The following is a 27,945-nucleotide window of genomic DNA, read 5'->3' as shown; positions in this document are numbered from 1 at the left end:
TTTTTTCTTCTTTCTTCTTCTTCCTCCTTCTTCCTCTTTCTTCTTCTTCTTCTTCTTCTTCCTCCAACTGCAACATTTTTTTTTCTTCCTCCTTCTCCTTCTTCCTTCCTCCTTCTTCCTTCCCCTTCTTCTTCTTCTTCCTTCTTCTTCCTCCGAATCTGGGGAAGATGAAGGTTTTTTTGTTTTTTCTTCCTTCTTCTTCCTCCTTCTTCCTCTCCTTCTTCCTTCCCCTTCTTCTCCTTCTTCCTTCTTCCTTCTTCTTCATCTTCCTCAAAAAAAAAAAAAAAAACCTTCATCTTCCCTAGATTCGAGGAAGAAGAAGGAAGAAGAATGAAGAAGGAGAAGAAGGGGATGGAAGAAGGAGAAGAAGGAGGGAAAAGGAGGAAGAAGAAGAAAAAAAAAGAAAAAAAAACAAAACTTCCCCAGATTCGGAAGAAGAAGAAGAAGAAGGAAGAAGGAGAAGAAGGGGAAGGAAGAAGGAGGAGGAAGAAAAAAAATTGCAGAAGAAGGAAGAAGAAGAAAGAAGGAAAAAAAAACATGGATGACACGTGGCGCCCAGTCATGGCGCCACGTCACAATTAACGGCAGATTTAACAGTTTGACTAACGAATGTATGAGACTGTCCCAAAATTTACACTTTAGATATGAATCTGAGACGAAAAAAACTTGATGTACTAAATGTTGAAAAACCACAAAACATGAGGGTAGTAAACAGTCTTTTACCTAATTTTAAAATTGCAACCATTTCCTGATTTTCATTCGAAGACCATCCCACCAAAAAAAAAAATTCATTCAAATCGGATAGTTTAATTATCCAAATGTATCAAATAAATGGACGGTTCATTATAAATATGGTACTTGATAGTCACATTATAAATATGTTACTTAGTAATCACATTGTCGCTTTGTTTCATCGTTTGGATGCACAAACAATCTCCAATTCAAATGATGTTTTTTGTAAGAATGATCTTCAAATGAAAATTAATAAATTAAACGGTTCCCCTTATAAAATTTATATGGCAATTAAACATGGTATTCAGCAATTGTGGAAAATGTGCATTCCTCTCGCTGGGGATGCAAATATATTCATTTTGAATTACCATAATTCATATTTATTGAAAGCTACTATGGCAGCGGATGAGTTTGCTTATATAGGTTATAGCTACAATTACTCTTGTTTCTAGTTTAATAATTTTCCAAATCTAGTATTGCCTAGGTTAAAGTTTGATCTGTATTGTTTTAAGATCGGTCGAGAATCCTCTTGTAATATTATTTTATTTTAGAAAGAAAAAAAAATATAGATATATAGATATATATATATATATATATATATATATATATATATATATAATGTTTTAATCAGAGACATGGTGAGTTGAAAAAGACGTGTGCTGTTTCTTCCAACATTATAATAGCCAATAGTTATAAGGCTCATCCCTCTCTCTCTCATTCTCTCAACTATCTCTCTCTCTCTCTCTCTCTCTCTCTCTCTCTCTCTCTAAAAGAAACACAATTACGCCGAGAAAAAGCCATATCCATCTGCAGAGAAAGAAAGACCTTCCTTTTAGATAAAAGAGGAACTTTAGCTACCTCTCCTAAACACCTACACTCATCTACCAAAACAACAACAGCTGAATTGCCTTCTTTTCTGTGGATATTGGGGAGAAGAGTCTTCTCATCATCTGAAGAGCTGAAGCAGTAGAAAAAGAGTATATATTATGAAACCAAAGGTATGTCTGTATTTTTATCTCGATCTCTGTGTCTCTCTCTTCCTTTCTGTTTCAGATGCATGCATGTTACTTGTTTCAGTACATATATATAGCCATACAGCTAGTGAACTAGATATGTATAGCAGTTCAATCATGTTAATGTAAGCAGAAACATGTAATACATTCTGTTTGTGGATTGTGGATTTCTCAGCTAGTTCGTGTGTTTTATGGGATTTTTGTAAATTTGTAAGTTCAAAGAGCTTTTAGAGCATTTTTTTTTTTCTTTTGGAAACAGAAGACTTTAATAATTCTATCGGGAACATGAAAGGGAAACATAAAACAAATCAAGCAAAAGAATTTCCTCATCACATATATTCATCTATGTTGTGTATATAAATATATATTATGTATTATCTCTTTTTTCTTAGCCAAGGGTTTTTGTTTTCTATCTCACTCACCGCAATTGGTTGATGAATCCAGATCAATCAATGACTTATATATTATTTCCGACTTTATCTTCATTTATACACTCCTTCTTAATTTTTTTTTTTAAACTTTGATAATTGAGTAAACAAAGCATAATCAAAGCACAGACCAAATGAATGAGTGCAACCAGTCAAAATGCAGTGGAAAAATTCTTGCACTTTGAAAATCTGCTATTTTTTTTACGGAAGAAAATTAATCACATAGAAGTTTGTTTTATTATCAGCGGGGGAAGAAAAATTCTAGTTTGTTCCTTTTTATAGTACAATAATATATTTATTCTAAGACTTGGTCTCTTTTTAATTTGTTTAATTTAGACAATTAAGTTTCTTGTTTCTGTTTATAATATGTTCGCTAGACCAGATCTCCCAAATTTTGTGAGAATTAGTGAATGTGTGACAACTTAAAATATTTATTTTTCTTTGGACAAAGACGTAAATAGTTATATATAGATATTGCTTCATTTTCATCACCTATTTTTTATGTATCTTTAAGTTTTGAACCAATATATTATTATTATCCCAACTAAATTTAAGTCCAACGCGCATGATTTCACCTAAATGAAAATGCAAGAATTGTAATCTGTCCTCACCATATTATAAAGAGATTAAAGGATCCTAACTCTCCCTCACCCCACACCCACCTTGATTAGCATGAATATAAACCAGTTGAGTTGCATCAATAGCCACGGTGCCTTCTTTGACAAAGAAATCATGATTTACTTGTTGCTCTGCTCACTCATGACACATCATGATCATGGACCACTCTCTTAATACAATATGTTTAATTAGTGGATTTTATTTGTCGTCATTTATAATCACCAAACTGTGAATAGTGATCAACTTGATATATATAGCAAAAAGCTTATGGTCAATTGGTAATTAAGAGTATTAGAGGGAGTACAATTTTTTAGACTTGGCAAAAGGGTCGTCTTTATCGTGTCTTAACGGATCGTGTCGTATTAAATTCATTATCTTAACAGGTGACTCGATAATGACCCGACTCGTTAACATGTTGTGTCGTTTACATGTCATACCCGTTATCTTAACGGGTGACCCGATTCGTTAACGTGTAATCCAATAACGATCCGACTCATCAACGGGTTCACCCGAATCCTTTTTTTTTTTTTTCTTAACAGGTCATGCAAGAAATAGGCCTGACAATTTTTGTGAAAAAAAAAAAAAAGCTTATACATTAGTATGCGATGTTGGTGGGAGAAAAAAAAGGACACAGAGGGTGAAAAAGTATAGAATGAGGATCCTCTCCGGATTTTCTTTGTGAGGATCCCAGCGATCCTCTAATCACATTCGTTCATCGTATATTGTGCGGCCAGAAATCATTGTAAATTTTTTATTTAAAATTAAATATAAATAATATCTAACGAAAACTGGCCGTACAATGTATAATGAACGAATGTGATTGGAAAATCCCCAGGATCCTCACAATGAGGATCCGGAGAGGATCCTCATTCAAAAATTATATTGGGTAAGTGTAGTGGTAAATACTCCACTAAAGCTTAGCATTTTCAATGAGTGTATCTTTTTATTTTGTTTAATGTGCGTATGTAGGGTAGGTGTTGTATTTTTTTTATACTACATTTGTAGTTATGAACTATATTCTTGATCGATGATGTTTCTCATTCTATTTTATTAATGAAATATTTTTTACCTTAAAAATATGAGCTTCCTAAAGAAAATATTCTTGTAGTAAAATAAAATTAAAAAAAAACCTAAACAATTATAAATTTTCTATAAAACACTTCGATCTCCTTTTTGTTTCAGGGGTATTTTGATTTAGACCATGAAACTACTTTTGTGTTTTTTATAATTCGGGGGGTCCGAGTCTGAGGAACAGAAAAAACAAAAAAAATGCCAAACCAAAAAACCAGGGTAGGTCCATGTTGGTTGTTTTAAATTCTGGTTTAGTAGCATGAAACTGTGTTGCCCTTTCCCACGGGAGGATTCATTGAATCTTTGATTTCGGACCAGAACTTAGTCTTTACTCCTTGTTCTTATACTAGGTATTATTAATTATTTTCTTTTATAAAACGCATTAACTCCAATGAATAAATTGACGAGAAAAAATTACTATTCGATGAACAAAACTATATATCAACACTGCTTTCCACGGTGATTTGTGATGTGTATATATATATATAAAAATTAGGCATTGTAAATTTGATTTATATTATACTATTGTCATAATGGTGTAAATTTGACAAGAGTAAGTTTTATACATTAAATATTGGACATGTCTACTTTTTCTTTTTCTCTAGTCGATATAGATTTAGATTACACAATAGGATAGTGATAAAAAAGGGCGTGAAAAGCACCTTTGTAATAATTTAGTTGTGAATTTGTTATATACATAAACAAACTTTGATACCTCTTACTTAGAAGTAAAAAAAAGTATCATTAAACTCTAATACTAATTGAATGCCCATCAATTCGATACACAACTTAAAACTATCCAAACTATACAATGACAACTATGTTCCCATTTCTTTTGTTCCACTAACTTACAACATTTGACAAGCTAACGTAATCTTTCCTTCTTCCTTTCATCTCTAGGGTAGCTGGGTAGGTATGGACCTCATGAAAAATCACACGTTTTCCTTTTTGTGTGGATAAGATGATGGGGTTCCTTCTAATTTTGGCAAAGTGACAAACGACTTTTACCGACTTGTACTTTGTGCTTCACCCATTGGGAACTTTGTGTGTATCCGAAAATGTAGTTGTGTGGCTCCGCTTGTACATCTGTTTGTTTGCCCATAATTTTAGATGAACTCTCTTAAATCAACTCCACCCTTTTGAGTATTTTTACCAGTCGGGCAATTAGGTTAAGTTGTTCTTCACCCAAAAAAAAAGACTCCTTTAATAGTCCATAAAACGGGAGGTAGGGCTGGTTTGGTATTGTTGTGCTTTGAAAAAAAGTTGTTGTGAGAATAAGCGGCTGTGCTGTGAAGCGGCTGTGAAATAAATCAGCAGAGTGTTTGGTAAACTTTTTTGTAAAAGTGCTTTTGGAAAGAAAAAAAAAAGCAGTCTGATAGTGGGTCTTTTCATTAAATGAGCACTGTAGCTCCGTGTGCTTTGAAAAAAAAAGTCAGTTTTCCAAAGCTGCAAATAACAACTTCAGCTTTTTCCTTTGATTTCAGCTTATTCTCACAGCAACTTCCAAAATAAGCCTTTTTTTTTAGTTTACCAAACACCTAAAACCCTCACAGTTTTTTTTCATGGGTATTTTTTTTTTAAGCACCTCACTCCCAAACCACCCCGTAGGTGGGTTCAAGGCAGTTGTAAGGGTAGCTGCCCTTTCGACAATTTCAAGGGCAGATGCGCCTTCAACAATTGAAAGGGCTTGCGCCCTGCTTGAAGCCTAGCAAACAGGGGCCCCCCTCACGTGAAGCCCAAATTTGTCAAACCCGTAAGCTATTCAGAGCACTTCTAGCCCAACAAATATCTGTAGGGGTTAGTTGATTTAATCCCATCCCCCCTCCCCAAAAAAAAACCACTCCAGCCCGTCCAATTCATTGAGCCCAGTTGCTCACCAGCCCGTCCAATTCACTGAGCCCAGTTGCTCACCCAATGGATAATTGATTGGCCCAGCCCCCGGAGCAATGATGCAAGGCTGACGTCATGGTGATGTCCGCCACTGTTAAACAATTATAAAAATAATAAATATTATAAAAGATTAATTAAAATACAAAAACTATAAAAATATAATAATAAATTAATTTAAAATATAATAAAAAATTATAATTCTTTTCTATAAATACCTAACTATGTTCTTCCACCTCACATCACATTTCAATATTTCAAATACTTTCAAACAATTTTTTATTTTTATCCAAAATTAAAAATAAAATTAAAATTATTTGTTATTATTTTATAAAAATAATATTTTAATACGAATTGCTTGGGTCATTTAGTTTAGAAGTGTATATGCACTTGGACAGTTATTATTCATTAAAGACAATTACTATTCACTTGAGGAATTGAATTGTCAATTGCCCAATGGGCTTTTTAGGGGTCGAAGTGCTCTCACCAGCTCTCCCAGTTCACCACCCACGTGGCTCTTTTTGAGCCTTTGATTTCAACAAAAAACTTCAAAAATTTAACAACTAGTATTAATCCAACTCTAAAAAGTTAAAAATTCATAAAACTATCAAAAAGTTAAAAAAAAACTTACAAAGTTCACACTTTAAAAATCTTACAAAGTTGAACACACTTGCAAATTAAATGTTTAGAATTACCCAAAAATCTACGGCAATAATGATATGTAGGAATAAGACGACGAAAAAATTTAAAAATTAAAAAAAAATATGTTTGTGAATAGTAATCACATTTGCTCTTTTCCTTCCTCCTTCCAAACTGGTTGACTTGCACAAATGCAATTACTATTTAGAGTGAAAATAAAATTGCCCTTGCCCTTCAATTGACATTGCCTCCACCAACTGGTAGACATACTCTTAAGGCAATACTTGCTCAGGTAATTGGGCAACATGCAATTATTACCTTAGAGCAAGTCCACCGCATTCAAATCCTTAGGGGATAGGCCACAAAATCCCCTTGCCCCCTCCCCCGCCCCCAACAAAAAAAGGCCTTCTACCCACACCAATCCACTAGGTTCTAGAGGAGCCCAATTTTTGCGATAGGCTCAATGCCTAGGGGCAGTGACGTAAGGCTGAAATAATGATGACGTCATCCACTATTAAAAAATTAAAAAAAATTAAAAAAATTAAAAATACAAAAAAAATATTTTTTTCCTATAAATATGTAACATATTATTCCACCTTACCACATTCCAATATTTTCAAATACTTTCAACCAATCTTTTATTATTATCCAAAATTAAAAATAAAATTATTTTTATTATTTTGTAAAAAAATAATATCTTAATACGAATTTATAGGCTATTCAGTTCAGGAGTGGAGTTGCACTTAGGGCAGTTATTGTTCACTAAAGATAGTTATTGTTCACTAAAGACAGTTATTGTTCATAGGGGATTGAGTTGTTTATAGCCTAGGGAAGCTTTTAAGGGTGGAAATGCCCTTAGTGAACAATAATTGCCTAAGTACATCACCACCCCGTAAAAATGAATTATCTAGACAATTTTTATTAAGAAATTATATTTTTTAAAATTAATAAAAGATAATGTTAATTAATTATGTTATTTTCTACAACCTTCTTCCTTTCACTCGAAAGAGTCATCTCCCATTTTTCTCATCCTTCTTCTCCATGCTCTCTCTGAGCTCTGTACTAGCTTGGCTTCTTCTTCTTGATCTTCCTCCAAATATTCTGAGCTCTTGGCGCCCACCCTCTTCTATCTTCCTCTTCCTCCCCTTCAACTCCTTTCACCGCCTTTGTCGTTGAAATTGACGAAATCATGATTCTAATTCCGACTCCGAGCTCTTGGCCACCACTTCCTCTTGGAATTATACTCCAACTGTTTTCAACTTCTTGGCAGCTTAAAGAGCATCGCCGAAATTGCTTTTCTACCTTTTCTTTTGCTTTGTCGCGACCCCCGCCTTCTCTTTTGTGGTCTTGTTCGTCGGCTTCCGTAGATGATGTTATGCTGACGTCAAACCACTCGGGTAAAAGCTTGGGCTAAAATTGCATGATGGACCAGTCGAGCGAGCTGAGGCCCACTTAGTTGCCTGACTAATATGAATGGGCTAAAGCACTTTCTTCTAGTTTTGGGCAAGAATCACCCATTTGTCCGACTAATCTATTTGGGGTGGGGTTGCTCTTAGAGCAGTTCTACCCCTCAAGGCAATTGTCAGCTAATTATGCAATAGACAATTATCTCCTTAGAACTTCGTCAAATGAACCCAGGCTATTATTATAAAAAAAAATAATAATAATTATCTATTACTAATTTTTTTTTTTTTTTTTTTTTTTTTTTTTTTACAAATCAGGAACCATTTTTTGTCTCCCTTATCTTTATCTCCCTCATTTCTCCATCTCATTCCTCCTATTTCCAACTGTTCTCCATCGCACTCTTCCTCCCTTCTCCCTCTCGAAACCCAAATCAAATCTCGTTCTCCGTATTGTCTCACTACAATTCTCTAAACTCGATTCTCACTCTAAAACTATCTTTCTCTCTCTCATCAACAATGGCAGACCGTCCTCATCCACACCAAATCTAAGTCCTCCTCGTGTAGTAGCGCTACAGCGAGCATAGTTACGGTGAACATAACGGGCTTTGCTAATGGAAAGATGCAACAACATAATAGTGGCCCCTTAACTGGCCAAGTTCTGTTATTGCTCGTTTGCGTGGGCTTTTGATAGTGGTTGACATCGTGCTGATGTCAACATGACGTCAGATGGTACAGGCGCAAATCGGGCTAGGATAGCCTAGTTGGGCAGTCCAATAGTGTAGGGCCCAATGGTTGCCCAATTGTTTGTCTTGGGCTGTAGTTAGGTTTTCTATTTTTTGGGCAATAATTGCCCCATTTTCCCAACCAAAAGGAAAGGGTTGGACTTGGTCTTATTTAGGACTCTTGTGGAGGATCCTTTCAAATAAATTTTGTGTATATACTACATATCATCATATTACAAAATTGTTAGGAATATCACATTTTGGTACCAAATTGATATATGATCTCATGTGACAAATGATATATGCATGTTACCGTCAATTAATGAATATATTTGATTGGATGTTGATTGTATAACATCACTTGCCATATGAGACGATACAACTAAACATCAAAGACGCACAAAAAAACACCCACTCACAACTTCTCACACATCCGACCTCCTCACACATATAGTCCTTCATGGCCTCCCCAAACCAATACACTTCTTCAACCTCCCCTCACCTTTTTCGACAGAGGTGCCAACGTCGAAGGTCTTAACCAGGCTAGAGAAACTTAGATCAATGATCTCCCTTAGAAGATCAAAGGTCTTAACCACCGAGCCAACTTTTAACTTGTGATATTGAAACGTAACTAATATATTTATGATGTGTTTGTTGTACCGGACTATTTCGGATTGGACTAGTTTTAGGGACTAAACGTGATTGGCTTGGCATGGACTAAGTAGTATAAGAATAATGGAACGTTTGGTGCAATACCGGGCTACCACGAATTAAATTATTTTTTAAATCCAGATATTTTCACACTTTCTAATTCTCTCTCTCTCTCCACATTTCCTTTCTTTCTTCGCAATTCGCACCAAACATACTCTCCCCTATCTCCACCTTCCTTTCTTTCTTCGCACCAGACAAAAATAATTTTCAGACTGTGACTGTGAGACAGGCTGGACCACCATTTAGCATGAACTGGAAGTGTGGAGGCCACGACCGACGAAGAAAATCAAGGGGACGAGTAGTGCAGCGTAGCGCAAAGAAAATAAGAATCACAAGAGGGAATCGAGATTCAAATACTTGGTTTCTGTAGGTATTCGACAACGATTTCACAAAGTTGTCGCTACTCTGCTGAAAACAATGAGATTTTTATTTTTTTGTTAGATGGTTTGTTGATGTTGACACTCTCTTTGATATGGTTTCCCTCATTGGATTTGAGATTTAGGCAGGGGTCTACGTCTACGCATGGGTGGGGATCGGAATTGCAGATGGCAAGCCTTATTTTTTAGATTTAGGTGGTGGGTGGGGCTAGATATGGGCATGGGCAGGGATAGTTGCAAACGAAGACGCATGCGTGCGGAAGTTGGAAACAGGATTAACAATCATTTGGGGGGGGGAGACTAAGACCACTTAGGCCATCTCTAACCGATTTGGCCAGATGGCCATAGGGCTAAAAATAGCCGGAAATGACACGAAAACCGTCTCCAATCGAGGGCTTGTCAAAGGGCTCATGGGCCCTACCATGCCAAAATTGTTCAATCAGGCCAACTTGCTAGCCCGAACCAACCAACCAACCAGCCCCGGGCCAGCCCAATGGTTCAAGTCCAACCGCTACCTGGAGTCAGCATGACGCCAACTAGCAACGACTAGTTAAATTCATGTTGACGCTAGGTTACCATTGGATTTGAACCATTGGGACACTTGCCCGTTGATGTAGTAGTCAAGTAAACCACCTTTTCGGTATGTCATCTGCCAAGTAATACCTCATATTGTACTAATGCTCGTTGATGTAGCAGTCAAGTTAAGGTGATTTACCCTCCATCGGGTTATTGAAGAGGGATGAATGCCCAAGTACTGTAATGTCATTTTAGGATCCTAGGGCTTCAAAGAAAGCATGTCAGATCTATGTGTCAAATGATGCAACCGCCTCTAACATAATAGTTGGCTTTCTCAATCTTCTGCTAAAGCCTCATTGCCATCCAGTGGAATAGTTCTTCCACTGCCAATCCATACAATCGAATGACCCTATCAAGCCTGGAAAGCCACGGTCTTCAGCTTTGCGAATGAGCCGATCCAGATCTGCTTGATTTGGTTCACAGAGGTACTCCTCTTTGTAAATCTGAATAACTGTGTGACAAAATTCAGCAAGATTATCAAGGCATGTAGACTCAGACATACCATATCATACATCGCATCAGCTAGGGAGGCATAGGCAAGCATTCAGAGTGCAATAATAACCTTTGAATGAGGTAAGAAACCATAGTGGCATGCTCTGTCCAGCTTCTGTCATAAGTAAAGATTGACATGTTGGACATGATAAAGTAAACGCTCGAAAACATGACGCCTCATCCGGAAGTGACGTTTAAAATCCTATTTTGTGTACATCAAGTTAGGGTTGAAGTAGTTATTCATTAGAGTCTCATTCGCCATCTCTCTATTTCGTGGTTTATAAGAACAACCAACAACGGAGCCACCCTATTGAGGCTGTTCTTCAGTTGGCTCACACACTATGACCCCAGCCATTGTTGCCATATATGTTGTGTTGCGCCATGCTTCATCTTCTTCATCGGACTCCTCATCTTCTCATCTCATATGTGCCCATTTATCTTCCAATTCAGAATTGGATGAGAACCCCCATTTGAAATGCGAAGAGGATCCAAAGTTGGAATTCATTGCAAACTTGAATTGAAAGAGATATTGGAGAGGGAAAAGATGAAGGTGTGTGAATTATAGCCCAATATCCACACTATTTATGGACATTGGAAGCTAAAGATAAAAAGTGCCACACAGATAAAAATCCTATCTAAAATTCGCAAAACCAATTACATCTCGACACGTGGCACTCAAAATCCTATCCGAAAAATTATTAAGATTACATATCAACAAGAAATCTGGAGAGTTACTCACATATTGACATGTGGCACTCAAAATCCTATCCGAAAAATTATTGAGATTACATATCGATAAGAAATCTAGAGAGATACTCACTTTAGTGACACGTGTAACTCGAAATCCTATCCGAAAAATTATTGAGATTACATCTCGAAAAATTATTGAGGTAATTTAATTTAAGTAACCATATTAATTCAATTAAAATAATAAATTATGTTTGGCCCATGGGTTTTTTGTCACAAGGCTACGTTTTGCCTATGGCCCTTTGGCCCCTTTGGTTGAAGATGGTAAGAAATATGGCTTGACACTGTTCTAAAATATTAATTTCTTGGATGGCTAAAGGGAGTCATCTGGCCCTCATTTGGTTAGAGATGGCCTTAGTGATGCACACGAGTCCAACTTAATCCCATTAAACTTAGTCCGTGCTTGCACCAAACACGGACTAGTAATCCTGGCTAAGCTAGTCCAGTGCAGTGAAGGTTAGCGAGGCCAAACAAACACGCCCTTATATGTTATCTAATAACTATTAATTATTCAACTTAGCATACCTTTAAAAACCCTAGCCGACATTCACTTCGTTCCATTCATTTCAACCGTAGATCAAGTCTCTTCTCCATCTCTCTCCATCTCTACCATCCATCTCATCTTCGCCATCCACCAAACCACCACATAGCCCGCGAACTCCATGTCCACCATCTCTCTTTCGTATGACAACCTACATGCCACCACAATTGCAAATCGAGTCTCTTTTCATCTGTCCCCATCTCTGCCCTTTATCTTCATCCCCGACATCCAACAAACTACCACCATGGCCTTATGACCTCCATCTCCGCCCTTCATCTCCATCTCTATGTCACACCACGAGGCACCACAGCACCACGATCTGCTCGGTCTCTCATCATCATTTTAATATAAAACCCTCCCAATTATGCAGATCCTTTCTTTCTCTCTTTCTCTCCCTCATTCTCTCAATTTAGCATATTCTTCCTTCCATCCTTCCTCTCGCTACCACAACTACAAATCAATCATTGTCGTCACCAAATTTCAGTCATCACCACCAACACACTTTATTGAACTGACCAGAAACCAAAATAAGTTTCAATATTTTTCAAGATCTTGAAATTTTCAGTTCGGAATTGGACCAAAAAAATATATGATTATTTCAAAAATCCATTTTCGTGACGAGTTTCGAACCCTAAATAAAGTCAAGAGGTTTCTCAAACCATATCTCGTTGGCAAAGTGTACAACCTAAAAGCAGACAGTCAGTTGCTACCTCATCCTCTTTACGGCAAAACATATGAGAAATTTGAACAATGAAGATTTTGTGCAAGTGCTTTTTGAATCAACACACGAATCATCGAATCATCCTAAGCTTTTTTTTTTGCCAAATCATCCTAAGTTTTTAAGACAAATGATATTAAGACGTGAAATTGAACACAAAATTTTAGATGTATAAACAAATTTAATGTGTAGAAAAAACGGCACAAGAAGAACTTTATTGGTAATCAATAGTTAGAAAATATTTCTTTGCCTTCTTCATCATTTCATTGTGGAATTCGGTTAAAGATTGACGGTTGACCTAACCACCAGAACAGTCTACCATACATGGTACATTGCATAACATAACAAAGTATCAAATAGAAAATTGCGATCTGTTTTCTCTACGACTCCTCAAATTTATAGACAAATAATGACTTTTGCAAAGTGATTTGGCATAATATTTTATATTTCTTCTACATTGCTGGATGTACTTGAAAAATCATCAACAGAAATCTAACGCCCTATTTGGTATCCTATTTGAAATTTTTTATCATTTCTCAAAACATTTCTTAAGAACATTTCTTGAAAACAATTTTTTTTTTAAACTCAAAAACTTGATTGGTTTGCGATTTAAATTTTTTAAATCTTTCAATTTAAACTAGACAAAGAGATCTAAAAAGAAGGGGTCGCACGAGAGGGAGAAAAAGGAAAGTGGAGAAAAGAAAGTAAAAGATGATCGAATGAAAGAAAAGGAAGAGAGAGGATTGGACAAGATAAAGAGAAAGATGAGTGAGAGAAAGAACCAAGATAATGAAGAGAAGGGATTGGAGGAGAGGCAAAAAAAGGTAAAAATAAAAAAAAGAGGAGAGAGAAAGAAGAAAAAAGGGAGATATATTTAAAGTGAGAGGGGACGAGGGAGAGAAAAGAAATGAATGAGTTTAAATTTAAAAACTCTAAAAACTAATTTTTTATGTTTTTAGATAATAGACTACATTTTTAAATTAGTCTTGAATTCAGTTTTTGAAAATAGTCCTACCATACAAGTTTTTAAGGCCTAAAACTTGAAAATTGTTTTTGAATTTAAAAAGTTGGATTCAAGTAGAGTACCGAATATGCTCCAATCATTTCATTAATGGGTAGTGTTCTAAAACGCGGGCTAGGCGGCCACCTAGGCAACGGCTAGGCGCTGGACGACGGGCCTCCGCCGCGATTATTATGAAATCGTTCAACAAATCGGAAGAGCTATAAATCGGTATCTAAGCGGCCGTTGGGCGAGCTAGGCGGTCGTTGGGCAAGCAACGCGGGCTAGGCGGCCTCGGCGGCCTCTTTGTTTTGTAACCAAAAAAAAAAAACTCTTTGTACTAACGACAACAGAGTGATCTGTTGAGGAAGGAGAAAAAGATCTGCAATTTTGTTGTTGAAAGAAGAGAGAGAGAGAGAGAGCTGTCTGGAACTTCTTGAAACCATCGACGTCGGGAATCACCACTACACTGACCTACACAATTCAGTTGATTTTTGAGTTGGGTTGGTCGGGATCTGCGTTTTGATGAAGATGAAGGCTTGTTTGGTCGATGACAGGACGATACTGTAGGGAAAGGGTAACTGGGCAAGGCTTGCTTAAACCAGGGAGAAGCGAAGAGAGGGAATGGAGATTGGAGACTTTGGAATTGACGGCTTAAAGAAAAAGGAGATGAGAGTAAATGGGCTTGGGTAGGGAGAAGTGAAGAGAAGGGATGGGACTTTGGAATTGACACATAAAGAAAAGTAAATGGGTGTTAATGAGTTTGGGTGTCAGAATCAGAAATGATTCAATTAATAAAGGAAATTATTATTTTTTTTTGGAAAGAAATTACTTTTTAATAAATAATGGATTGAGAATATATAATAAATTAAACAAAACATCTAGGAGTTTGTCAAATCTTTTATCATCTTTACGTTAGGGTTTTCTTTGTAAATAACTAAATATACAAGGTTTTTTTGGGTTCTGTTATTTTGGATGTATATACTTTGTGTATTTTTTTTACTTTTATTTTTGCATTTTATGATTATGTTAGTATCCATAGAAGTATAGTTTGTTTTTAGGTGTAAATAGACACTTATTTACAAGATATATAATAAATTTACATAAATTCGTCTAGGCCGCCTAGCCGCCTAGGCGCTAGGCTCCTGTCCGCCGCCCGACTAGCGCCTAGCGTTTTTTAGAACCTTGTTAATGAGAAGTGTTATTGATACTCCAAAAATCTCATTCTACACTCTTCACAAGTGTATTTTTCTTTTTAAATATAGAAAATTTAGAGCGTAAAATAAAAATTTTAGAGTGTTAATAACAATTCCCTCGTTATTTTGGTTATGTAATATGTAAGCCACAAGGACTTGGTCGGCCGGCGGCATGTGCTATTGTGCTGCCAATGCCATCATTTGGTTTTGGTGGCACCGCACTAATTAACTGGTCAACACAAGACAATTATTAATAGATTGATAAATTAGAAAAAAATATTAAAGAACAAAATTAAATAAAGATATGCACAAAGAAAAACGGAGCCTGCAAAAATCATTTTCTTTTTTATATTATTATCTTTCAATTTGTGTAGATAGGTGGGTTGGGAAAGGATACTGGACGGATCCTTTTTCTGGAAATTCGGGGATTCAGAAATCATGTATATTCATCGTATATTGTGTTTTTGTTAGATATTATTTATATTTAATTTTAAATTTTAAATAATTTCTAACTGTACGATCTACGATAAGCGAACATGATTTCTGAATCCTCCAGATCCTCGCCGGATTCTTTTCCGGGTGGGTTCTCTTCTCTTAGTCTAGAAGGTCAAATGTTATTAGTCGATTCAACTAAAAGGGACCAAAATGAAACCAATGGACAGGAACAAGGGGAGAGGCCACAAGGAAACCAATGGATTGGATTTTGGATTTGGATTTTGGGTGGAAACAAATGTGATGGGTTCTTTATACAATTTGCTCTCTCTCTCTCCTCTCACAATCCTACTTTTGTACGCATGTAATTATATTGGTTTGGTGACACTTACAAGTTACAAGATAGAGCCGCAAGACTTGTTGTACATTTTAATCTCATTAACATTAATGCATGCTTTAAAAAAGATGGTTGGCACACGCAGGGCCAGGCAGCAGTGCTTGGTAGTTCTGTCTTTCAAATATAAAAACTTGAAAGTCAAATCATGGCAATTTGCGAGTCCAACCTCCCAACTGTGTATTTTTCCAACTGTTGTGGCGCTGGTTTAGTCTTTGTTCTTCATTTACGATCATCTCTTCTGTTTTCGCAATTTTAAGTAACTTTTTTATTCCTCCAAGCCTGAATACTTCATTCTTCTTCTTCTTCTTGTTAATTGTTATGTTCTCCGACCATGCATTCACATTCTCAGATGAAGCCCCGCTCCAAGAACCCACGACAGGTATTCTCTCTCTCTCTCTCTCTCTCTCTCTCTCTCTCTCTCTGTACACACACATACATATATAATATATATATATATATACATGGATAGGGTAGGAGGGGACATGTGTTTTTTATTTCGTTTAAGTTGGGTGTTAGTCATGGGAAAAAATGAGAGAAATGTGCAGAGGAGTTGGGCTGAAATCATGTGTTGTTTGGATTATTGGTCCTGCATACAGCTCTTCTGGCCAAGAGTCGTCATGCGCAAGTGGCTCAACATCTCCGCCAAAGATTCTGATTACAGCGCCGACACGGAGGACGAAGACGACTGTGACGCCGACTCCGACACCCAAGGTGGCTGTCATTTCTTCTTCTTCTTCTTCTTCTTCTTCTCTTTCAACCCAGTACAGACAATTTTTATGTTTTCTGATGATGCGTTTGTGTTTAAATTGGAATCTGGAAAATGGGTTATTTTTTTGTTTGAGTATTATGGGAATTTTACTGTATCTCTTGTGGAATTTGAGCTCAATTTTGTGCTTTTAGAATACCCTTTTGGGGTTTTAGGCTGACTGTAAAATGGGTTTTGCAGAGTTTTATCAACGGGGAAGAGATTCGAGGTTTAAAGATATCAAAGAAGATGAGACTGCGAGTGATGATGCTATTGGTAATATTATGCTTTAACCGGATTTTATTCTTCATTCTTCTTAAATATCAATTCTTTTTTACCGTCCTCGAGTTTTTATGCTTTCTTTTTGGCTTTTGATGATTACTGATGACTTAAAACACGGTTCTCTGCATCTGTTTGAGTTAAAAAGGACTCCACTATTTTGTGCTGAGCTTAAAGGTTTGCAATGAAGATGGTAGTGAATATTTTGATTCTGATGTTTTATCAATGTCTTTTGGATCTTCTGTAGCATTGTTTAGTCTCAAAGGTCATATGCATTTCCAGTGTTCTAACTTCTGATTTGAGTCTCCTGTGCCTTGTATTATTTTACTTTGTGCTACGGGATATCCCAGTTCCAGTATACTGCTTTTCGCTAATTATTTTCATGATTGTATTTTGCTTCTTGTTTTTTGGTTATGCAGACGATCTTCCAAGGGCACGAAGGCGAATGTCAGAGACTCTTAGGACACAGTATATAAACACAAAGGAATTCAGGTTGATGCCCATTGTTTTTTGTGACGTTAAAGTATAATTCACTACAATTACTGCGTGGTTTATCAGGCCTTCCCTTTAACTTCTGATCTTTCTTACTACTTCTGATCTTTCTTACTTTTGGTGTTTCCAGAGTATTTGCTACAACATGGAATGTTGGAGGACAAATTCCACCCGATGACCTGGACATTGATGGTTGGTTAGATGTCAATGAGCCATCTGATTTCTATGTGATTGGGTAAGCGTTTCTCCTTCCATTTTTTTCCTTGATTCACTGATTTTGCATTTAGGGATCTTAAGCTGTTTCTGTCATGATCTGTTTATCATGTGAATGATACTGCTACTGAAAATACGATAATTATAGATAAACAAGTGCTATCAAAATAGAGTTGCATCACTTGTATCGGATTCCGTATCTGTCATATTTGTGTCTGCTATTACTCTTTGGTGTAAGATCAAAATTCTGTCCTCTTTAATACCCTCTACCACTTTGATCTGTATTATCTGAATCTATTGTTCGTGGTCAAGAGTAAATCTTAGAAGTGTGAACTTTTTTGTTTTTTGTTTTCAGTCTTCAGGAGATTGTACCATTAAATGCTGGGAATATCTTTGGCGCCGAAGATAGCCGCCCAATTACTAAGTGGGAAAACATTATTCGTGAAACACTGGATAGAGTTCGACCTGCAACGAGCAAGGTTAAATCCTTCAGTGATCCTCCATCTCCATCAAAGTTTAAGCCAGCTGATGATATCCCTGATATAGAAGAGGAGATCCTACTTGAAAGTGATAGTGATATTGGTGAAGAAGTCCATCCATTGGATGACGAAACCATAAATTCTGGTGACAGCAAGGGTATATCAGTCACAAATGAAATAGTGAATATTGGTTCTCAAGTTCAAGAATTTACTGATAGCAAACCAGGCATGCCAACCGGACAGGATTTACTGAGGCAAAGTTATCCTGCAAAGAGATTGGATAGGTTATATAGCCTTCAGACAGATGATTGTTCATTAGATGATGAAGCAACTTCTGGTGTCCAATTTAATGGCAAGTTAACCAGAATGCTTAGTGGATCTGAAAGGATTGGTTTGAGCTGGCCGGAGCCTCCATTAAACTTGCTATCTCAGCACTTACTAGAAAGACGGAATTCCTTTCGAACAATGAAGTCTTTCAAATCCCCAAAATCTTTGAAAACGTACAATTCTGTCAAGTCAACTGTGAATGATGTGCCATCAGAAATAGCATTGCTTGCAGAGGTTGATCTTGAATCTCTCATGAAACGAAAAAGAAGATCATCCTATGTAAGGATTGTAAGCAAGCAGATGGTCGGGGTGTTCCTAACTGTATGGGTTCGTAGGGGGTTGCGTAAACATATTCAGAACGTTAAGGTGTCTACTGTTGGTGTTGGTGTTATGGGATACATTGGTAACAAGGTGTGTTTCTCTTATACAAATTCCTATCTCTGTTTTTCTAAATTCTTTTTTCATCACTATGAGCGTTGTAACTGGTGACAAACGTTAACATATGCTTTTGTCTTTGTCAGTAACTATTTGATAGTCTCACAGTTTTTTTCTTTCTTTCTGCTAACATAATTCTGTGAATGGATCTTATGACGTATTCATTCACATAGCTGATAACTTGTACAAACCATCGGTAAAAATTAGAGCGCTTTTGTGGTTTCCTCACTTTGCTTCCACCTGTAGTAACTAATATCTAATATGCTATTAATATCAAATGTACATTTTCTGTTGATTAATCATTACTAGGTCTACTTCTAATGTTTAAGAAATTTTTTTATGTTTCCATATTATGGTATCACTGCAACACTTTTTTGCCACTTCACTGGACGATCCTGTCATGTTCCTACGCGTTGAAATTTCCAACCCATCTAATGTTGAGGCTCTTTTGAAGGGTCCATTTCTGTAGGTCCTTAATTATCTCGTTATTCCATATGATCCATCTCTATTATATCTTCCTTCCTTTAATTTTCTTCGTTCATTGAAGCAATACACTTTGTTAACAGACCTGTTCATATTACATGTGATCAAAACTGTCTCAAGGAATACACTTATTAACAGACTGGTTCATATTACATGTGATCAAAACTATCTTTTGAACAACTCTCTCCCCTTAATTTCTACTGTTGCAACCCTTGTCTTAGAATTTATACCTTAATTATTTATTCTCTCCTCATAATCCTTCTATTTGAATGTTCCCATTATCCCGACCACCCTTGTTCTATGGCTATGTCATAAACGTTTTTCATCGCATGCCTGCTCGTTGATTTTGCTCAAATAAGGATAAAGTAGTAGATATTCCGGAAATAATTCAATGCTAGGTCTTGTTTCTTCATGTTTCATGCCTTCATATTCTACATTAGAAAGTGCCCTTATGGAGTAATGTTAATAATTGTCGGGTTAGTTTTCTTATCATTTATTTGATTCTTAGACAGTTATTCAATTTTTTCAGGGATCTATATCTGTCAGCATGTCTGTATATCAGACACTTTTTTGTTTTGTGTGCACTCACCTGACAGCAGGTGAGAAAGAGGCAGATGAAATAAAAAGAAATGCTGATGTGCAAGAAATACATCGGAGAACTCACTTTCGTTCGTTTTCTGGTATTGGGCTTCCCAAAACTATCTATGACCATGAGTAAGTACATTGCTGCTTAACTACAATATGCTTTCTTCAGAGATAATGTCTTCTCATATTTCTTTTCTTTTTTCGTCGTCTTAATTGAAATCTTTTCTGGATGAAAATATTGCTCATGAATCATCAAATAATGTTGGAATTTTTTTTTATACTTGTGAAGAGAGAAAGGTTTGCGCTTTGCATGACATTGACTTTGAATAATTATGGTGGACATACTTTTGGAAATCGTAAAGAAAGGTAGTTGCATGATACTGACAATTCTCTGGTCACTTTTATTCAGTTATAACAGTAACATATTTTGATGTAATAGTTTTCAACTAGAGGTTTTTATATCCTACGATCTCATGTCAGAAAAATTATATAACTACGTAAGTTATAAATTAATCTGGTGTAGGAAGTTGCAAATCTTGGCTTCACATTCTACTTTAATCGATGTGAAAAATTAGTTTAACTTTCAACTATACTATTACTTCAATTTAATAGTGTTTTAAGGATATATTTACCCCTCTTGAAGAAATAACAATAAAAATATTTCCTTTTCCTGCAGAAGAATAATTTGGTTGGGTGATCTAAATTATCGTCTTAATTTGTCATATGAGAAAACACGAGATCTTATCTCCCAAAAGGCGTGGTCCACGTTGGTTGAGAAGGACCAGGTATGTTTTTGTAATTTTCTTAAGACAGTTTGCTGTTTTTATTTTTTTTATAATGTGTCCCTGAATATCTTGAACTTTCATTTGATTTACTAAGAATTTTTACTGATGTTATGTAGCCTGCTTTTGTTGCTCGCTAATTCATGCTTACTGATTCTAGGCAGTTGGGTCTTTTAGATAATGTGTTTGGATTGTAGATTTTTTTAAGATGCAAGATGTAACAAGATCGAAACACGGAACAAATTCATAAATGAAAAATCGAAATTCTGAAGCCAATAATTTGAGCATCTTAAAACATATAACCCTAATGTGTATGATTGATGGTTTATCCATTCCATTAAAAGAGTCGTGTGTTGAACTGTACAGCATCTCTGCTTTTAAAAAGTCTATTGACTTGACTTTAATATTTTTGTGAGATTCCTCCACTGAATTTTTTTCTTAATTGATCGAACTTTAGCCTTTCAGTGAAGTTTGTTAAGTTTTCTTAGTTATCTGATATATATGTGAATTGGATTTTAGAGGGAGCTGAAAAGACAGAGAGAGTGAGAGACAAAGTTTTCCACAACTGCAACTCTGCAACATCACAGAGAGCACATTACATTCATATTCATTCCTTCCTTTTACATCAGTCATCACAACCGTTCAATTACATGAGCCAATGTGATTTTGACACATGGCAGAACAAAGCATATGAGCCATTGAAAAGAGACCTGATCTAAGATCATAAACTTGGCATATGAGCACAAGTTATCACAACATAAAACAGCTACTCAATAGAACAAAGATAAAATAGATAAGTAAATCATTTACTAACATGAAATTAGTAAGCAATTTACTTTTCAACACTCCCTTCTAAATTGTTAACTGATTTCACACCCAGTAAACTTCTCAAGTTGTTGAATCTGTCTTTGGGAAGAGCCTTGGTAAAGATGTCTGCAATTTGTTCTTCACTCTTGTAGTAAATCAGATCAATGGTACCTTCTTGAATTGCATCCCGAATAAAGTGAAACTTCCTGCCAATATGCTTGGTTCTTTGATGAAACACAGGATTCTTAGACATAGCTATAGTTGAAGTGTTGTCACAGAATAACGTTGTTGCTGCAGCTTGCTCTTCTCCAAAGTCCTTGAGCACAAACCTAAGCCAAATGGCCTGAGATGTTGCTTCAGCTGCACTAACATACTCTGCTTCTGCAGTTGAAAGAGCTACACTGTGCTGCTTGACTGAAGCCCATGAGAATGCTCCACTTCCAAATGAAAAAGCATACCCTGAGGTGCTTTTCATATCCTCCTCAGATCCACTCCAGTCACTATCGCAATATCCAATCAGCAAGACAGATTTTCCATTCAAATATTCAATTCCAAAGTCAATTGTTCCTTGAATGTACCTTAGGACTCGTTTAGCAGCTCCATAATGTTTCTTGGTAGGCTTGTGCATAAATCGTGCAAGTACACTAGCAGAGAACATAATATCTGGTCTAGTTGCTGTTAAATACAGAAGACTTCCAACTATTTTCCTATATTCACACTCATCTGCAGGTTCACTTCCATCTTCTCTTCTCAGTTTATCAGTTGCAACCAATGGAGTGCTCACTGGTTTGCAATCTTTGAGCCCAAATTTATCCAAAAGTGTTAGAGCATATTTTTTCTGATGTATAAATATACTCCCTTCAGTTTGAGTTACCCCCATTCCAAGAAAGTGATGAAGTAAACCCAAATCTGACATCTCATATTTGCACATCATTTCAGCTTTGAATTCTTCCATCATTTCTGCATTGCTCCCTGTGTACACAATGTCATCAACATAGATTGACACGATCAAGACGCCAACACCTTCCTTGCTTCTCACATATAAAGTTGCTTCACTTGAGCTTTTGTGAAATCCACAGTGAATTAAATATGTGTCAATTTCACTGTACCAGGCCCTTGGTGCCTGTTTTAGACCATAGAGAGCCTTTCTCAGTCTATAAACCTTGTCTTCTGCCCCTTTAATCACAAAACCATCAGGTTGATCAACATATACCTCCTCCTCAAGAACACCATTCAGGATGGCTGATTTAACATCTAATTGCCACAGTTTCCAACCTTTCTGTGCAGCTAGTGCAATGAGTGTTCTAATAGTATCTAACCTTGCCACTGGAGCAAAGGTTTCATTAAAATCAATCCCTGGTTTCTGTGTGTAACCTTTGGCTACAAGTCTTGCCTTGTGTTTTTGAATGGAGCCATCAAGATTCAACTTTGTTTTGTATATCCACTTCACACCCACAACAGGTTTACTACTAGGTCTGTCAACTAATTCCCATGTGGAATTCTTTTCAATCATCAATATTTCTTCTGTCATAGCCTTTTTCCAAGCATCATCTTTGACTGCCTCACTGAAATCTTCAGGTTCAATGATGCTCATGTTGCATTGAGCATATACTTCACTCAAACTCTTCCATTTCTGTGGAGTATGATCATAACTTCCAGAGATTGGAACTGGAGAATCAAGTGAACCAGGTTCTTAAGATGCTTGCAGGTCTCCAGTTGATTGTGATCTCAGAGGCTGCATTGACTGAGATGAATCACTTGAATCTGGCTCAAATTCAGATATCCTTGAGTTTCTTTCATCATTCCAAGAACTAGGAACTTGAACTGATTCATTAGTTTTCCAGTCCCATATCACTTTCTCATCAAAGATTACACTTCTTGATAGTTCAACCTTTTGAGTTCTCAAGTTGAAGATTCTATATCCTTTTTCACAATTTCCATATCCAACGAATACTCCCTTCTCACCAGTTTCCTCCAGTTTGTGTCTTTTCTGTGAAGGAATGTGAATATAACACATGGAACCAAATATCTTCAAATGTTTGACACCTGGCTTCCTCCCACTAAATGCCTCAAATGGAGTTATGTTGTTAAGAGCACTTGTTGGACATCGGTTTTGCAGATACACAGCTGTGTTGACAGCTTCAACCCAAAACTTCAAGGGAATCTTCTTTTCAATCATCATAGTTCTTGCCATTTCAATTATTGTCCTATTCTTTCTCTCTACAACACCATTTTGTTGCGGAGAGTAGGCAACAGTCAATTGCCTTTCTAATCCCATATCTTCATAGAACCTTGAAAACTCTAGAGATGTATATTCTCCACCCCTATCACTTCTGAGTTTCTTGATTTGATAGCCACTTTGTAGCTCAACCATGGATTTAAACCTTTTGAAAATGTTGAAGACTTGAGACTTATGTTGCAAGAAAAATACCCAACACATCCTAGTGTGGTCATCAATAAATGTGAGAAAGAACTTGTTGCCTCCTAGAGTAGTTATCTGCATTGGGCCGCATATATCAGAATGAATAAGTTCTAGAGGTTGTGATGCCCTCCAAACTTTTCCCTTGTCAAATGATTCCCTGTGACCCTTTCCTGTAGCACATCCGGAGCAAACATGCTCAGAAACTTGTAGTCTAGGTAAGCCCTGCACCATTTCCTTCTCTTGCAGAAGCATCAAACTAATGTAGTTTAGATGTCCATATCTTCTATGCCACAACTGAGATGACTCTTCAACAGTTGCTCTATTAGCCATGTGAGGATTAACATATTCCAAACTTAATGGAAAGCATCTGTTCCCTTTCATTGGAACACTTGCAATCAGATCTTCCATCTGTCTATCTCCATAAATATCAACCATGTAATCACCAAACACAAGCCAATGTCCATGTTCTACCATCTGCCCTACACTCAATAAGTTTTCATCCAATCCAGGTACAATCATAACTTCTTTAATATACCTAGTCACACCTTTCATCTCAATCACCAATGTGCCTTTGCCTATTGACTGCACTAAATCTCCAGTGCCCATTTTAACTCTACACTTCACATTCTTGTCAACATCAATAAGCAAGGATTCATGGGAGGTCATATGATTGCTACATGCACTATCTACATACCATATATTCATACTTTTTCCAATAGTAGCAGAATGGCAGGCATAAAACATGGTTGCAGATTCTGTTACCTGATTCGCATAGTTTACAAGTTTTCCAGACTTGTTTGGTTGATCACAATCCTTGATGAAATGACCGAAACGATTGCATCCATGACATTTTGGCTTCCTTTTAAACCAGCACTCACCATAGTGCAGTTTATCACAATGCTTGCATTTTCCCTTAGACTGATCAGATTTTCCTCCTTGATCATATTTGCCACCTCGATTAGCAAGATTCAGAGGTTTAGGATCCCATTTCTTCCCTTTTGATTTCCAATCCTTCTTTGGTTTAGAATTACCAAACGAGAGATTTGGTTGATTTCCTTTCGAATTCAGATTCAGAGTACTGAAAGCTCTTTCAATGGTACTCTCAGCATGTCTATCAAGACGTTGTGCAAACCCTCTTAATGCTGCAATCACCTCTTGTACCTCAATAGTTTCAATATCCTTGGTTTGTTCAATTACATAACAAACAGGATCCAACTCCTTAGTTAAGCTTATGAGCAATTTTTGAACTAATCGTTCTCTGGGTAAATCTTCCCCATAACCCTTCATCTGATTTACCAACTCGAGAAGACGAGTGAGATACATAGACAGAGTTTCATCATCCCTCATCCTTGTGTACTCGAAATCACGGCGTAGACCCTGCAACTTGATGGATCTCACTTGCTTATCACCATGAAATTCCTGATGTAGGATATCCCAAGCACCCTTTGAGGTTTCTTCGTTTGAGATTCTGGGAAAGATGTCATCCGAGACAGCTCCTTGGATTATACCCAGTGCCTTAGCATCCTTCATTAGCTTGTCGCTCAGAGAAACTCTCTCCGACTCCGATGAACCTTCATCTCCAATCTTCTTATCCTTCGATTCTGAAATTTCAATCCCCTTTTTAACTAAATCCCAGATTCCATGTGATTTGAAAATAGTTCTCATTCGAATCTTCCAGAATTCATAGTTGTCACCATTGAATATTGGAGCTCGAAGATCACTACCACCAGATCCAGCCATTTGAGACTTGAATCGACAAAACTGAGTCGGAAATTTCACGTTGGATTTCCGAGCACAGCACTCACAGATCTTACGCCCCGATTCCAGATAGAACCTGAGCTCTAGATACCATGTTAAGTTTTCTTAGTTATCTGATATATATATATATATGTGAATTGGATTTTAGAGGGAGCTGAAAAGACAGAGAGAGTGAGAGACAAAGTTTTCCACAACTGCAACTCTGCAACATCACAGAGAGCACATTACATTCATATTCATTCCTTCCTTTTACATCAGTCATCACAACCGTTCAATTACATGAGCCAATGTGATTTTGACACATGGCAGAACAAAGCATATGAGCCATTGAAAAGAGACCTGATCTAAGATCATAAACTTGGCATATGAGCACAAGTTATCACAACATAAAACAGCTACTCAATAGAACAAAGATAAAATAGATAAGTAAATCATTTACTAACATGAAATTAGTAAGCAATTTACTTTTCAACAAAGTTAAGTGCGATTCCAAACTTAGCTACTAGTCACATTTATGTTTATCTTGACAGCTTGCAAAACAGCTTAAAAAAGGCCGTGCATTTGATGGATGGTCAGAGGGTGTTCTAAATTTTCCACCAACGTACAAGTATGAGACCAATTCAGAGAAGTACTATAGGGAGGATGCAAAGACCGGGAGGCGAACTCCAGCATGGTAGGCCTCTGTTCATCTCCATTTCTGGTTTTTTATTTGTTGACTTACTTTTTTACTTGTTTTGTTTCAATGAGTGCTTTGCACAATACATGTCGACCACTCTTTCGTAAAGGCTGATTTGATTTTTATTTTTTATTTTGGTATGATTATCTAGTTATCGTAATATAGGTGTTAGAATTTATACAATATTTAAGGAACCCTCTTTGTCAACCAAAGAGAGTGAAATGACATTCGACATTTGTGTCCTATTTATATTAAAGAAGTCTCATAATATCTTTAATAATATCTCTAAAGAAGTTTAATGACATTTGTGTCCTCTTTATGAATTTATGTCTTAACAAGCGTTTGAATTATTTTCATGTTCGTTGCAATATAAGGTGTTTCTTCTATTTTTATCGGTTCCTTGAACAGAATTGACCATAGTGTGACTGTATTTCTCAGGTGTGACCGCATTCTTTCATATGGACGAGCAATGAGGTTACTGAGTTATAGAAGGGCTGAACTTAAACTTTCTGATCATCGGCCAGTGACTGCCACATATGCAGTTGAGGTTGAGGTGTTTTGTCCTAGGAGGCTACAACGGGCCCTCACGTTCACTGATGCCGAGATTGAAAATGAGGACATCGTAATGGATATGGGTATTGATGTTGGAGTGAACTGCTTAAAATTGGAACAGGTTAGTACTTTCCTAGGCATTTGATTTGATTCATATCTTGTTGGATTTTCGAATTCTACTGTCAACCCCTCACCCAACCTGGTTCCAAACCAACGGCCTTTTTTCCATGATTTGTGTTGATAGACGTGTTTCTCAATTGAAATTGATCCAAGTTACATTCTTCAAGTTTTTTGTTTAATGCCTTGCATATACAATTTGGTACCTCTACTTCTAAGAACTATCAATCCTCATTGTCACTTTTGTTTGTGCACTAGATTGAGCGACAACTATCATTTTGTTTAATGTCGCTAACTCCCAAGTTATAATACGTCATGTGTACTTACTACATTGTAAAAATACCTCCTTTTTTTCGGCCCCAAAGTTTACTCAAATGCTCAATTGTCCTTGCGGCTTGCCCATAAGTCGTCTTGTGATACGGTTTTGTTTAGTGAATAGCTTAAATCATTTGTAATTCCATTCCTACTTCCTAAACATGCTTCCTGATGCAGGATATTTCTGATTGGGAGCGTTAATGGATGCGAAAATTCGGTGGGAGTTGGTAAAACTTGTGAAATTTCTTACGTTTACATTTACAGGGAACATTCATTCTTTGGCGTGATTCAAGGCTCGTTTGGATGTACTTTTAAAATGGCTGAAAGCGCTTTTAGAGAAAATGTTTTTGGGTTCCAAATGCACTTTAAGTGCTTTCTGCAAGAAGTACCAGTTATGTGCTTCTTCCATGAAGCACTTTTAGTATTTTTCCAGGATTTACTTGCATTTTTACTTGGTTCCAAAAATATTTTCACCAAAAACGCTTTCAGTTATTTAAAATCATATCCAAACGAGCCCTAATTTGTCAGCACTCAACAGTGATGCATGTTGCAGTTAGATATAAATATTATAGGTGATTTTGCGCATTCGTCGGAGAGCATATTTAGTCGAGTTGAGTCGGGTCGAGTTGAGCCGAGTTGAATTGAGTCGGGTCGAGTTGAGTCGTAGAGAGTAGGTTGTACAGTAAAGTTGGATATTTATACATGTGTATCTTCAATAACTGGTTTGTATTCAAATTACAAATTCCTCACTAATTAATAGTCGATTGGCTCATATATG

General features: G+C 36.6%; 1 protein-coding gene across 4 annotated transcripts; it reads left to right on the top strand.

Moving 5' to 3' along the window:
* Positions 1-1,489: 1,489 nt before the first annotated feature.
* LOC103448901 (type IV inositol polyphosphate 5-phosphatase 3) lies at positions 1,490-27,941 on the top strand. Of its 4 annotated transcripts, XM_070822998.1 has the most exons (13): positions 1,490-1,730; positions 15,786-15,877; positions 16,050-16,079; positions 16,297-16,411; positions 16,647-16,721; positions 17,144-17,216; positions 17,347-17,451; positions 17,785-18,646; positions 19,683-19,867; positions 20,415-20,523; positions 26,038-26,180; positions 26,622-26,856; positions 27,345-27,941. In XM_070822998.1, exons 3-13 carry the CDS (start codon positions 16,050-16,052, stop codon positions 27,366-27,368), a joined length of 1,956 nt encoding a protein of 651 aa, XP_070679099.1. In that variant the 5' UTR covers positions 1,490-1,730; positions 15,786-15,877; the 3' UTR covers positions 27,369-27,941. The 4 variants fall into 4 exon arrangements, with proteins under 4 accessions (XP_070679099.1, XP_070679098.1, XP_070679097.1 ...); XM_070822997.1 differs by lacking the exon at positions 15,786-15,877 and having other exon boundaries at positions 1,544-1,730; XM_070822996.1 differs by lacking the exon at positions 1,490-1,730 and having other exon boundaries at positions 15,799-16,079.
* Positions 27,942-27,945: the final 4 nt, after the last annotated feature.

This window comes from Malus domestica, chromosome 05 (genome assembly GCF_042453785.1).
Source record: "Malus domestica chromosome 05, GDT2T_hap1".
NCBI classification, from domain to species: Eukaryota; Viridiplantae; Streptophyta; class Magnoliopsida; order Rosales; family Rosaceae; genus Malus; species Malus domestica.
The sequence above is the reverse complement of the archived record's forward strand: the minus strand, read 5'-3'. Positions and strand labels throughout refer to the sequence as shown.

Coding starts and splice junctions, on each gene's coding strand:
- LOC103448901 (XM_029101910.2), top strand. CDS start 16,183: ATGTGTTTTTTATTTCGTTTAAGTTGGGTGTTAGTCATGGGAAAAAAT. Junction 17,452..17,784: donor TCTGATTTCTATGTGATTGG/GTAAGCGTTTCT, acceptor TTTTGTTTTCAG/TCTTCAGGAGATTGTACCAT. Junction 20,524..26,037: donor CGTTGGTTGAGAAGGACCAG/GTATGTTTTTGT, acceptor TTATCTTGACAG/CTTGCAAAACAGCTTAAAAA.